This window comes from Corapipo altera, unplaced genomic scaffold (genome assembly GCF_003945725.1).
Source record: "Corapipo altera isolate COAL_440 unplaced genomic scaffold, ASM394572v1 61286, whole genome shotgun sequence".
In the NCBI taxonomy this organism is placed as follows: Eukaryota; Metazoa; Chordata; class Aves; order Passeriformes; family Pipridae; genus Corapipo; species Corapipo altera.
Window position 1 is genome coordinate 469029 of NW_020884907.1, and position 15090 is coordinate 484118.

Sequence of the window (15090 nt, forward strand, 5' to 3'; positions counted from 1 at the left end):
GCTTAGCTGTAGCATGTCAGCTATGATATCTTTTTTCTCGATCAAGATGATTCTAGTTTTTTTTAATCACTATATTTTAAATTGAAATTGTTCTTTCCTAACTATTTGATCATTGATATGGTGATTCTATCATTAGGTTCTTGGAGATGATTTCAAGTTGGAAACAGGCTGGCTTGAATTCTGTAAGAGAAAGAAGCCATTTAGAGCTTTTTAAAAGAATCATAGCTGCTCAACAAAAATAAACTAAGACAGAACACAGATCTGGCTTTCCTCCTACTGCTCAATTCTAGGGTTACAATTTCAGTATATTTTTTCAGTTTTTTTTTTCTATGGGGACAGGGATCACTTTATAGTTTGCAGTTTACCCAGAGGCTGCAACAGTTTATATGTGGAACTGTATGTACTGAAGTGTATGAAAGAATTGGGTAAATAAGTCATAAAAGAGGAAACTTTAATTGCCATTTCTCTCCACTTCCCTATTTATTTGTAATATTTTTGTCTGATAAGTAAACATAGTTTCTGCTCTTCAGGAATGAAGGGTTTCCCTTCCCTTCACTGCCCCCACTCCCATTCCCTGCCAAGCATTAATGTGCTTAAGCAAAATGATCTGTAAGATTTATTGCTCTTTTTATTTTATTTTTATTTATTTATTTATTTGTATTCTTTCCCTATGATAGAGACAGAAAGTAAAGGGATGAGTTATGGTACTGGTGATTCATTTCTGGTGCAGAATTAAGGAATAATTATGATGTTCATGGCCATGTAGGTTCAGCCTAAAAATGTTTTCATTTCTAGATGACCAGGCCTCATACAGCTCAAAACAAATGTCAGTGAACTGATGTAGATCTCCTATTTAAGTGCCTTTTTTGGGAAGGCTGTGGCAGAAGAGTGGAAGAACATACCTCTTAAGACCTCTTCTTGTTCAGTGACTTGACAGTTAGTGAGTCCATGAAAACGTAATTGTTTCTGTGGCTGTAACATTGCATCATAAAATATTGGTTGTAGTACAGTCTTATTTCTTATGAAACATTTTATAGCACAAGTGTTACATGTTCTTGGTTATTAAGTCGATCATAAACCCAGTTTAAGGCTTTTTCTGTAATCCAAATGCCAATCTCCATTATAGTTTTCTTTTTCTGTTGATGCTCCTCTGAGAAGGGTAGGGAAGGATTCATAGGCATACACTCTTTTAATCTGTAAAGCAGATTAATCATTGGACAGTGCCTGCTAGTGTGGAATGCAAGTCCATTTAATACCTGTTTATGATCTGCATGAATTGATTTTAATAAAAAGGTTCTTATGTTGATGTTATCCATATGGGTAAGAATAACTGTGTTTGTATGGTAAATGTAACTGTCTTTTGGAATTATATCACAAAATAAAAGTAGTTATGATGTAGTTGGACTTGGGAATGGTCCAGGCTTTAACAATAGGACTTCTATTAACTGAAATAACTGTGAGGATTTGCCCAGCTTATCCTGAGATGCTAACTCAGCTTTCCTTTTTTCTTTCCTGTTTAGATTAATAGGTGGATCTGATAACAAACTAATTTATCGACACTATGCCACCTTGTACTTTGTCTTCTGTGTGGATTCTTCAGAAAGTGAGCTGGGTATTTTAGACCTCATACAAGTAAGGTTTTTTGCTGCTTTGTGGTTTTGGGTTTTTTTTCTTAGTAGGTGGAATTCAGCTTTGAAGTACCTTAGAACTTAAATATTTAACCGTGCCTTTTTTTGTAATATTTGGAAGTGAAGGTCACTTTCACACTTAAACCATACCTGAGTATTACTTTTAGATTATTTGCAGATTTCTGGGCATTGAAAAAGGTGTTTTCCAGGTTGATGAGAAAGTAAGAAAACTTTGGAACCTGCTGAACACAATCAGGAGCTATTTATTGCCTTAGCTTTTCAAGGCCTTGTTTTGGCTGCAGGTAAAAATGGTGCAGATCAAACATTTGCTAGACAAGTGTAGACTATGAGAACCTTGATACATAAAGCCCCATATATATATATGTGTTTATGTATACACAGTCAGAGAAACACACACGCACAGATAGATAGATAAATAGATAAATAAATATTCAGTACAAATGTATAATGGATAAAAAACCTCATCCAAAACCTCTTTGGATGAAACTTTCCTTGTGGCTTATGAGGTTTTTGCAGATACACCTTGGAAAGGGAATGCAAATGATCCCCTAGGTGTGTGTTCTGCACCGGGGGCTTGAAGTGGGTAGTGGGGGTTGGTCAGGAAAAGAAGGCTCATACAGGTTCTTTCTGTATCTCACTAAGAAAGGCTCAGTGATACAAATGGCTTAATAACTGCTTAATAGAACAGAATAAGATGAATGTAGATAGTAAATCTTACACCCCTTCAGATGCTGGGGATTCTGTGCTCAGGTGGCACACAGTGGAGCCCAGGTGGATTTTCCAATGGTGTGCTTTGCTGAGCAGATCCTGTGCATGGAGAGAAGCTCTTCCTTTTTTGGACCTTTGAGCTATTATATAATTTACTCCCAGGAAAACAACTCTTCCTAAAGGATTTTCTCAGGAGAACTTCTTGCTGCACTTTGAGGTACAGGCAAGGCCACTGAAGTGTCACGATCACTGGTACCAAGTGGGAGCTGCCTGCAGGCTCCTCTGTCACAGTGAACTGGCTGAGTTTATTCCTTAGCCAAGGAATTTGTGTAGCACAGCACAGACCTGTGCCTATTCATGTTGTGTTATCTGTGTCACTAACTCCTAAATATGCAACAGTTTCTTGATCAGGATCAATACATACCACTCTTTGATCCGCTACAGTTTATCATGCCGCAGGACATTATAGGTTATAGATTACATTAATAAAATACAGGCCCAATAGAGCAGACATGGCTGTTCAACATCACTAACTCCTCAAATACAGTGTCTTCTGCAAATCATATATGATTTGTATAAATACTTTATTTTTCTAACCTGCATGATTTTGTTTATAAATCATACAGTCTCACCGCAGTACCTGTAGCTGTTCAGTGTTCCTAAATCATGGTAATTCAACCATTCGATTATAGGGTAGAGTATACAGAGATTAGTTAAACGTTTTCAATTTTCAGTCTGGCTCACAAGAAGGATCTGTTTAATCCTCTTAGCAATAGCAATCAGAATTAAATGTATCTTACACTGGAAAAGTGCCCTCAGAAAGTTTATTATTACATCTCAACCCCATGTGCAATGCAGACTGGCAGTATATACACATACACATCCACTCAAGCAAATAAGCTTTGTTTGCTTTTTGTTGGGACATCTTTGTTTATTGTAGTTCAGAGACAATGCAGGTAACACATCTGGACTTTTTTATGAATCATACATATAATGAATTGTTTAAATAAGTAGATATGTAGAGGATCAGTTTGTGATGGAAAATAAACTGGTGATATGAACCTAGAAATCAGTATAACACTTAAGAGTTTTCTGTCTTGTAAACTGAATAAATCCATAGTAGATTAGACTACGTATGACAGTCTGCAGCTCTTTTCATCATGAAGTTGTAATTGTCATATAATTTCAGTATTCAATAAAGTTGTAATACTTAAGATACTTCTGTGAAGGCCAGTTGTGTCACCATTAGGTCAGAGCTGTTTCATAGTTAAGTCGTCTTGACTTGGGCTTAATGAATATGTATGTAGGTATGCCTTACAAATCGTAGACTGCCTCAGATTTGATACTGTGTTCAACTTGGATATCTATGCTTGAACACATAAGGCAAATTCATGTTGTTATTTTTTGTCCATTTACTTTGTTTTTTTTTTATATAAACAGAATTTTCTTTTTATTGTTTTTTGCTTTGTTGGTTTGGAAGATAGGTCAGCATCTCTGCTATGCTTGTTTTGCAGTCTTCTGGAGTCAGTGTAAATTATGTCATGAATTGTAGCTCTTTCAGACTCTTTTGTGTTAATCTGTGAAGTATAAGGTTTTAGTACATGGAAATAAAATACATAAGAAAATATAACTAGCTGTAGACTGCCATGAGGAGAATGAGGGACATTTACTATTACATTTTTACGTTACATTTACCTAACTATCTTATGGGCCCAAAAACTTACGTCAGCTCTAAGAATTTCTGAGTGTCTTGGCCCGTTGCTGTACTTTGAAGACATGAGGCTGTGAAGACAAACAGCAGTGGCTGTGAGATCAGTCTTCTGTGAAAATTTCTGTAGAGTCTTGCACAATAATGTTGTTCAGTAAGATGCATGAAGTGCAATTCATGTAAGATGTTTTTCTCAGTTCTTAAAGACAAAGCATCCTGACCAGATATGCTGCTTTTTGTGCTAGTTAAATAAAAAAGAGTGAGGCATATGACTGGGATGAGAACTCATCATGGGCAGATTGGATTAATTCTGTCCTCAAATTTGCCATTGCTGTTTAGCTAAGGAAGAAGGAGGGGATAATCTTGATATGATTCACCCCTGTTGTTTTTAGTTCATCCTTTGTACTTGCTTTTGATATTTGACATTTTCTATTCCCAGATACATTTAATTGATTAGATTTTCTGATTTTTCTGCTAGCCTTGTTATCTTCCCAATATTAATGTATTTTTTATTCCTTTGTTGTGTTACTTATTTTAAAAAGAAGCCCTTTATTGTAAAGGTGGCCAAATAGAGAGAGCTCCTGGCTTGTATATATCCAGTAACGATTCAGTGTTTTGTTGGTGTAGGGTTTTGGTTTTTTTTTCCCCCCTCCCCTTTTTTTCTTTTTACTTACATGGAGATGTGCATGAGTTTTTCTTTGAACTGTAAAAGATTATAGTTTCAAAAATGAAGCACAAGGGGGAGCTAGTAATTCATTGTGTGTGCATCCTTATTTTCCTGCTATTTGACTCATTTATTTATGTTACCCTTCCAATATAACATTACAAGGTGCATCTGAAGTGATGTGTGTGGAGGATACGTGTGTCCCAAACCAATTGATATGTTTTCTCTTTTGACTATTGATCTACAAGTCTGCAGCATCTGAAGTGATTACTAAAGTACTGAAATTCTATCACTGCTTGCCATAGCATGCGATTCATTTGACTCAACTAAAATTATGATGAAAGTGGCTCTAATTTTATTTACCATCTTGATAATTGAAGGCATCTTAAAATAGGCCAAGGATGTTAGTGTAAAAAAAATCTGTTTTACCTTACAGACTAACACTTTAAAAGACCAGTTATTCATAACAGATGTAAACGTTGTCACTGCTGGCTTTACTCTGAACTCTTCATTTTGAATGGAAGATTGAGGGAGTTTCCAAAGTTTCCATGAGAAATCCTTAACCAGTGAAAAATCTCTCTGAAGAATACTCAGTGCCAGCTGATTTCCTTGCTTAGATTAAAAAGCATTTGTTGTGCATTACTGGTCATGCATTGCAAGCAGAGATCTGAGAGTTCATTCAGTATGGGATGGTATTGCTATGTAATAGGTAAAGGTTTAAAAGTAGCCATTGTAACTATGAATCAAGTGTTGTTATAGAAGCCCTAGTTACTGGAAGAAGGTCACAAAAATAAAACTTTTGTAATGTTGATGCGTGAGCATGCATGCTGCTACTAAATACAGGTATCTGTGGGGAGCTTTTTTTAAGACTTCTGAATTGGTTTTAATATGTTCCTTTGTTTTCCAAGGAGCTAGACAAATGTTGAAGTCAGAGTATGTGAATTCATATGCAAACTTGGGGATATATATGAGGTATATTTTCTTTCAAAAATAGTGTCAAGCTGGTAGCTCTTGTAACTAAAACCACTGGAGGAAGCATTTAATTTACACTCTGTTTCCATACTTCTTCTTGCAGCTAATATCAAACAGCACTGTCCTTGTAATTGCAGTCTCCTAAGGTACAAGGAAAGTAAGAGAACATCTTTGGTCATTTGTCTTGCTGCACACGGTTGTCAAACATGTAGTTGTTCTGCTTAACATATAAGTTTTTCTGTTTGCTCACATCCCTTCTTTATCGAAGATTGTTATTGCCACAGCAAATTAACAAATTCTTTAAGAAAGAAAAATCTGCTTTGCTTAGCTTCAGTATAAATTAACAGAAGCATATTCATTTACTTAGTTAACTTGTCAGTGAACCTTATTGTCTTGAGTCTGCTTCTGAATATGCTCCATGTTCCTAGTTTTAAATTACAGATTTGTATTTTGATATTAAATAATAGTCCTTTTTCTAAACACATGTACTTTGACTTTAAAATGGACATCGATAATAGTAGTAATAGTAACAGCAGGGTGTGATCCTCTTCTCTTTTAGAGTATAAGTAGGATCTGAGAATCAGGGACTCAGATGTAAAAGTAATCTTTATGCATATGCCAGGTAGACACCTGGGAATGGCGTATGTCAAGTAAACCCATTTCACTGGATCTGTAGACATAAGTACATGTCTGTAGAAACAGGCCTTTATCCACAAAGAATGGTGTTGAATGGAGTTACATCCTACTGGCATCTGGTCACAAGTGGTGTTCCCCAGGGCTCAGTGATCTGGACGAGGGGATTGAGTGCTCACTCAGCCGGTTTGCAGGTGACCCTGACTTGGTTGGGAATGTTGATCTGCTGGAGGGTAGGAAGGCTCTGCAGAGGGGTCTGGACTGGCTGGATTGGTGGGCCAAGATCAAGTGCTGGATCCTGCCTTTGGACCACAACATTCCCCTGCAGCACCACAGACTGGGGGAGAGTGGCTAGAAAGCTGCCTGGCAGAAAAGGACCAGGGAGTGCTGGCCAACAGCAGCTGACCATGAATCAGCAGTGTGCCCAGGTAGCCAAGAAGGCCAAAGGCTGGCTTGGGTCAGCAATAGTGTGACCAGAGATCATCCCCCTGTACTTGGCACTGGTGAGCCTACACCTTGGAATCTTGTGTTCAGTTTTAGCCTATCACTACAAGAAAGTCATTGAGGTGCTGGAGGAAGTCCACAGAAAGGCAATGGAGATGACAAAGGGTCTGGACTTCAAGTCTTATGAGGAGTTGCTGAGGGAGCTGGGTGTGTTTAGCATGCTAAAAAAGAGGACTGGGGAGATCTTATTACTCTAGAATTCTAGAACTACGTGAAACAGAGAGGTCTGTTTCTTCTCCCAAAGAAGAAGTGATAGGACAAGAGGAAACAGCCTCAAATAGTGCCAGGGGAGGTTTAGGTTGGGTATTAGGAAAAAATTCTTCCCTGAAGGGCTGGTCAGGCATGGAAATGGGCTGCTCAGGGAAGTGATGGAGTCACCATTACTGGAAGTGTTCAAAAAACATTTAGAGGTGGTGCTTAGGGACATGGTTTAGAGCTAGATTTGGCAGTGCTGGATTAACTGTTTGACTAATTTATCTTAGAAATTGTTTCCAACCTAAATGAATTTGTGATCTATGTCAGAACATGGCTTCTGACATGGCTTCATTCCTATTCCTCTGGGCCTAGGCAGTTTGAAATCTGGTTCATCTCAAATACTAAGGTGGGATTAATAAATCATGTTGAATAAAGAATCAAAATTAGGTGTTTATCTTCCATATTGCTGCTTTAGGGTTTGGGTTTAGAATTGAAAAAAACCCCTGCATACAGTGACAGCTTAATAAATAATATTAAATGCTTATTGTGAGAAAATGGTTCTGAAACATATAAAACTGAGATTAAAATCTCCAACCAGTTGCAATTTATCTGTTTGTCATTAACAAATGGTCAGTAAATTCTTACAGAAATTCTTTTTAACTTCTAAGGCGCTAAGCTCTCAAACTCAAACTTAGAGAGGGTTAACACATCTATGTCTGTAGGAGTTATCCCATGCATAAAGGGAACTGTGCTTATACCTGTCTTAAGACTGGAGTCTTTGTCAGCACTCACCACAAGCACATGGTGATTGGCATTCCAGAGCTTAAGGAATGCATGTACAATCAGCATTTCATTGTCTGGCCTAATTGGATACTGTGGTGCTCTTGGTGTCAAAACAGGCAAACGTGAGTACCAGAGAACCTGTTAGTGTGCAGCAAAGTAGTGTACAGTCCGTATCTGGCAGGGAACATCGGCGGCTGGAGTTCAGCAGCTGCTCTGATTTTTCTACTTTGTCCTCTTATATTATAGATTCAGGGAGGGGTTATAAACTGCTAGACTTTTGTAAATTTGTGCCTGACAGGATCAGCAGATGTGACATTAAGACAGCTGCCTTTTTCCTTGGTCCACCCTGAATTCAATGGGTCTGAGTCAAGTGAAAACTGCTGTACTGCTGGAAGCAGTAATGTTGACAAACTTGTATGATGCTGACAGTTTGCATTGCACATGCCTGTGTAGCAAAAGTTAGCAGTAGTCTGGTTAACTGGGAGATACCTGCAAGGTAGTAATTGCTAAAAATAGTAACAGTAATAGAAAAGCTGACTTTTTTTTCTTTTTTTTTACTTAATAGTTGGGTTCTAATGAAAAGGGAAGGGACACTTTGAATCACAGCTGAGAAAATTGTAGCATTGGTGATGTTACTGTTTTTTCAAGATGTAACTTTTCTAAAACTTCATGAGTTTTAGCAAAGCATTGACATAAACTGGCTTGTGTGTACAGTTGTGACCTCTACGTAGATAACATTCTGTTGACATAATAATGTTAACCACATAATTTCTGTAGATGCTTTTAATGCCTTAAAATCTGACCTTTGTTTAATTTCTGTACTTGCTTTTCTCAAACCTCACACTTAATGAAATTATTGAATTTTTGTTAAAGCTTGACCTCTGGCTTTTTTTTTTTTCTTTACAGGTATTTGTGGAAACACTAGACAAATGTTTTGAAAATGTCTGTGAACTGGATTTAATTTTCCATGTAGACAAGGTACTGTGATGACCTCCTGTAATATATTTGTCAAGTAAAATATTTGGTTCAGCTGGTATTTGGTATGAAACTGCAGTGATTCTACTTTCCTGAGATCTCAGTGAAGCTGGTGAAGGGTCTAGAGAGTAAGTTTTATGAGGAACAGCTGAGGAAGGTGGGGTTTAGCCTGGAGAAAAGGAGGCTTGGGGGGACCTCATTGCTGTTTACTACTACCTCAAAGGAGCTTGTAGCAAGGTGGGGCTCAACCTCTTCTCCCAGGCAGCAAGTGACAGCACAAGAGAAAATGGCTTCAAGCTGTTGCAGGAGAGGTGTAGGCTGGACATGAGGAAGAATTTCTTCACTGAAAGGGTAGTCAAGCATTGGAATGGGCTGCCTGGGGAAGTGGTGCAATCACCATACCTGGAGGTGTTCATGAAACGACTGGATGTGGTACTTCATGCTGTGGTTTATTTGACATGGTAGTGGTCTATCAAAGGTTGAACTCAATGATCTTGGAGATCTTTTCCAACCTTAATGATTCTGTGATTTATTTATCAGTGAAATCTAGACCATTTCTGTTAAAATATTATTTTTATTGTTTGAAAGCTGTAGTGGAACCAGTGGAACATGTCTTTCTGAGGAACAATAAAATAATGTGGGAGATTTGCATAATAATATTGCACATTAAGTTGTAAAATCCAAGACATCTGAATATTCTTAGAGTAGGATTAGTTTCAAGAAATAATGTATTCTATTTTGTTTATGGTTAGGTATTGCATAATGCAGAACTGAAGTTACTACAGGTTTTCCAGTTAAGGTTGGCACTTGACTTTCATATGCTATGATTATGTAGCTTAAATGCTGTGTGGATCTTTCTGTTCCAAATCTCAAACAGACTTTATGTCTTTGTTTCTAAGTATTTGGAAAATCTTGTTTGAATGTTCCCATCTATAAGGAATAAGTGTTTTATTTATTAATCTAGTTTTGAGAAATGATGTTTCTATAGTAATCTTTCATTTAAAAGGACTTTGACATCTCTTGGTGTAATATCTAAAATGCTGAGCATGGAATATATAGTATTTATTCCTTCAGTTGCATTTTGTGCCTGCCACTGCTTTCAGTGCATTCACCTTTCCCTATCTGTGAACATCTTTTTGCATCAACAGCAAAAGATGTCAATGAAAATTAAGATAGAAAAAGTAGAATAAAAATCATACCAAATCAAATGTCTGAAATGGCCATTTCAAACTGACTCAGTTTGTTTCAAAATCAGAAACTCCTTTGGGAAGAAACACTTGTACCTTGACCAGACAGAGAAATGCATGTGACCTTCAGTTACTGTTTGAACTGATACATCGCTAATGAAAAGTCATTAGGATTTCTAGTCTGACTGGAACATGTTGGATATTTCCAAAATGGCAAATTAAAATACAAACCAATTTATTAGTGGCTTATATATGTGAGTCTTGGAGCTTAAAGAACAAAAATACTGCAGTCGTTTTGTGGGGAAGAGTTTGGTCTCTAGCTGAAGGATACTTTGGTTGATATGTACTCCAAACTGTTGCTTTGTAACATGTTTCATTCAGGATTATTTCTTAACACAGTAATCTTTTACATTTTACAGAAGAAACATAGAGAACTTAGGTGCTTCAAAATATTAAATTTCTTGAAGAATATTTTACTTTCTGTTGGGTGTGAGATGATACTTCCTTCTTGAAATTTATTTGTCAAATTGAAGAATTTTAACAGTTTCATTTTACTAAAAATTTGATTTACTAAAACCTAAAAATCTGCCTGAGAATCCTATTAAATGTTTAGACTAGAATTTTCAAACTCTGAGAAAAATGCGAACTCTAAATACTAGTTAGATATTTTATTCAAAGTAATCCGATTCCACAACAAAGGATCAGTGAAACCTTGAGTTAAAGAAATTTTGAGCATCACGTTAACGAGGGCAGTGATTTTTTTACTTGATCATAGATCAACAAAAGAATACTGTACTGAATACAGTGAAAAATAAAGAGAGCTGAACATCCGTTGTAAGGCAAGGCTGCTACCAGCTGTACAGTAGCATTAGTTGTGCAGTTGTAACTAATCTGATGTTGTCTCTATGCTTTCTTTTTTTTCCTCTAGTTTAAGTTCATCAGTGTTCTTGTAGGTCTGAGAACAAAACAGGAAGATGTATGTGTGAGAATGAAATTATAGTATTAAATTTCCTTTAAACTGCTGAAGCAGTCAAGAAGCAAAATGCATTGAGCCTTCTGAGTTACAGCACATTAACTTTCTCTCATCAGATATTTGTGGCCTAGTGTTAATGTATTGCAAGTGTGCAAAGGGGGGAAACAGCAAATGCTGCTGCATGTTTGGTCTAGACAGAATCTTACTTGTAATGGAGTAATGTGAGAGCTTTTTGGGGTGAAACCTTTCAAATCTTTGTGTTTTGAGTGGTCTGGTGTTGAGAAAAGTGAGGATTGGCTAGCTGATTTGGATAAGAATTTTTCTGTGTTTTCAGTTTTTGATGGAGCTGTAGAAAGTGGCTTTCTTGCCATTCTCTTGCTAGAGCTGCCTAAACACCAAGGAATACCTTTCCTGTAAAAAAATGATTTGGCATGTGAAAGAGTTAAACTATGTAGTCTCAACAGCTGTTACCTCTCTAGTAGCGTTTTGTTTGGTATTTCTATAAGAAAACATTTACCTTCATCAGGCCTTTATCATTGTACAGGATCCAGTGATGTCTGGGGTCAAGAGAGATGCTTATGCAAGGAATATTGGTATAGTACTAGAAGTTCATCTGAAGAGTGGAATATTGGTGGGAATGAGATAGTATTTCTAATGTGCTATAGCAAAGGAGGATTTGGGGTATTGGCTAGTGTAGTTTGTACATAGAAACAATTTGGATTCTCTTTAAAAATCATCTGTATTACAAGGAAACAAACAAACTTGCCATAGCTGAGCAAGGCATTTTCCAGAAGGGGAGGAGATTTATTTCAGTCCTGTACTGATTCCTACACTGAGTCCAGGAGTGTAATGCATTCTGATGGAAAAGGCATCATAGAAAGCTATCCTAAGAATATTTTACAATTAAAATAATAGAATGCATTCAGTTAGGGATGTAAGGAAATACTTTTATTTTTTCACAAGCTTTTTGGCATCTGTTGAAATATCCCTGGGAGTATCATGATCTCTTCCAAGAGTTTATTATCTGACCAGAACAGTAAACCCAGTGAATCAAATTGCTTAAAGACAAGAAAATGTGTTTGCTAAATTTTCCTGGGAGAGTTTTTTCTTGATGCATTCCTTCCCCCGTTTGCTAGGATATGTGTTTATGGTTTTAGAGAATACGTGGAACACAAATAGGAAGTTCTGTTGATTTTTGTAAAAACACCTCAAAATTTTTGTTACAAAAGAGCAATTTCAGATTTTGAAAAGCTGATGTTCTCAACTGTCAGATCTCTTTTGTAATATGAGGTCTATTCCCTGTGCCTTCAGTTTTTCACTTAAACACTGTTTGGAATAGACTGTTGAAGTGTATTTTGCACTTTGTTGTCACTTAATGCTTTTTTAGTTCAGATTTTTTTGTTTAGGAAAATAATTAGTGATTTTTTTCAATAAGAAAAATGAAAGTGATGTGTATTTGCTAATTATGTATTTACAATGAAAAAATAAAGAAAAACCAGTTAATATTAAAAATTTTTGTCTTGCTGCTGCTCATATATGGGCAAACTTATGTATTTAAGAGAAGGGAGTCAAAGGATTACAATAGTTACATAACAGTATGGGTCATAGCTGTGATATACAGATTAACAAATAAAATTAATGATATACTGTTATTTAGAAAATATTCTTCTCCCTTAAAAGAAAAATGGGGCAATTCAAAGAAAATGGTTAAACTTCTTTAAAGCAATCCATGCTTTAAACATTTTTAAATACTATGTGTTAGTCTTCAATATTGCATACTAAAAGTGTGAAAAAATACAGAGAAAGTATGATCCAAAGTATGAAAGAGTTTGCATGGAGGAAAAAGTTAAATATTCAAGATATTGGAGTCAGAGAAGCAAGAAGTATGTAGAAAAAAGGTGTGGGAAAACCAGAACAAGCCTGAAGAAAATGAACAACTGTGTCAGAAATAAAGAGCAGTGGGATATCAGATAAAATCTCAGGAAGTTTGAAACAAAGAAAATGTTTTTTTGTGGTTGATAACTAAATTACAGAATGTCACTGTTCCATTTTATCATAGATACCAAGAATATTTTAAGTAGGTTCAAAGGTAATTAACCAAAGAAGAAATTCTAACTGAAGCTATAAAATGCAATACTATACCAAGAAGCAGCAAGAAGTCTGTGTTTCAGAAATCCTTAAGTTGGAGATATTTGGAAGAAGAGAATTTGTATCAGGATAAGTACTACTGTTAAGATTTTTTTTAAGTCTCCACTGGTGAATCACTGAAAATAGATAATAAACTAGAATAAAGTTTTTCAAGTATGCATCATCATAGAATCACAGAATGGTTTCAGTTGGAATGGACCTTTAAGATCCAATAGTTCTAACCCTCCTGCCATGGACAGGGACACCTTCCACTAGACCAAGTTGCTCAAATCTGCACACACAAATATGAATACTTCCAGAACCAGGGCACCCACAACTTCTCTGGGCAACCTGTGCCAGTGCCTCACCATCTTCACAGTAAAGAATTTTCTCCAGATATCCTATCTGCCTTCTCTTGTCTAAAAGCCATTCCCCCTTGTCCTATTGCTATATATTCTGTGAAAGTCCATCTTCAGCTTTTTTGTGGGATTCCTCTATGTAGTGGAAGTCTTCAGGAAGTTCTCCCTAGAGCCTTCTCTTCTCCAAACTGAACAACTCTCAGCCTTTCCTCATAGCAGAGGTCTTCCAGCCCTCTAATCATCATTGTGACTCTTCTCGACTTGTTCCAACAGGTCTACATCTTTCTTGTCCTGGGGGCCCCAGAACTGGATGCAGAATTCAACTGAGGTCTCACAAGAACAGAGCAGAGTGTCAGAATCACTTCCCTTGACCTGCTGGCCACGCTGCTTTTGATGCAGCCCAGGATGGGGTTGATTTTCTGGACTGCAAATGCACATTGCTGGCTCATGTTAAGCTTCTCATCCACCAATGCTCCCAAGTCCTTGTCCCCAGGGCTGTTCTTGGTCCATTCTCTGCCCAGACTGTAGTTCTGCTCAGGACTGCCGAGACCCAGGTGCAGGATGTTGTACTTGACCTTGCTGAACTTCATGAGGTTCACTCAGACCCACCTCTCAGGCCTGTCCAGGTCCCTCCAGCGTCATCCCTTCCCTCCAGCATGTTGATGGCACCACACAGCCTTGTGTCATCAGTGAACTTGCTGAGGGTGCACTCCATCCCACTACCCATGTCACTGACAAAGATATTTAGCAGCACCAGTCCCAAGGTTCCCTGAGGAAGCCTCTCATCAATGGTCTCCACTTGGACATGGAGCTGCTGCAACTCTCTGAGTGTAAGCTTCCAGTTTTTTCCATATCCATCGAGTGGTCCAGATGTCAAGTCCGTGTCTCTCTGGTTTAGAGACAAGGATGTTGTGTGGGACAGTGTCAAATGCCTTACACAAGTCCAGGTAGATGAGGTCAGTCACTCTTTCTTCATCCACAGTCTCTGTAATCCTGTCGTAGAAGGCCACCAAATTTGTCAGGCATGATTTGTCATCAGTGAAGCCTGTCACCAATCAGCTCGGTATTTTCTGTGAGCCTTAGCATAGTTCCCAGGAGGATCAGCTCCGTGGTTTTGCCAGGCACTGGGGTAAGGCTGAGTGGCCTGTTGTTCCCTAGATCTTCCTTACTTCCCTTCTTAAAAATGGAGGTTAAGTTTCCTGTTTTTCAGTTGGTGGCAAGTTCACTGGACTGCCATGACTTCTCAAATATGATGGATAGTGTCTTAGCCAGTTCCCTCAGGATCCGTTGATGTATCTTATCAGGTCCCATGGACTTCTGCACCTTCAGTTTCCTTAAATGCTCTTGGATCCAATCTTCTCCTGCAGTGTGCAGTTCTTCATTCTCCTGCTCCCTACTTCTACCCTCTGCAACTTGGGTTGTGTGGCTTGACTATTGGCTGGTGAAGACTGAGGCAAAAAAGTTATTTACATCCTGGCTAACTAGGTCTCCTATATCCTTCCTGAGAGGACCCATATTTTCCCTAGTCTACCTTTTATCACCAGTGTACCTACAGAAGCTTTTTTTGTTAACCTTGATTTTGTTGGTCAGATTTACTTTTGTCAGTGCTTTGGCTTTCCTAACCAAGCATAATTTCATAATTTCAAAGCATAA

General features: G+C 37.6%; 1 protein-coding gene across 5 annotated transcripts in view; it reads left to right on the top strand.

Annotated features, from left to right (window-relative positions):
* Window positions 1–15090, top strand: part of AP3S1 (adaptor related protein complex 3 subunit sigma 1) — a 31061-nt gene that overhangs the window by 3776 nt on the left and 12195 nt on the right. For 4 of the 5 annotated variants that reach the window (XM_027652514.1, XM_027652515.1, XM_027652516.1 and 1 more), the window contains 2 exons: window positions 1521–1632; window positions 8723–8794. In XM_027652514.1, the coding sequence (XP_027508315.1) occupies window positions 1521–1632; window positions 8723–8794 (184 nt within the window). The remainder of the gene's footprint in view (window positions 1–1520; window positions 1633–8722; window positions 8795–15090) is intronic. The other variant, XM_027652517.1, reaches the window with a different exon arrangement.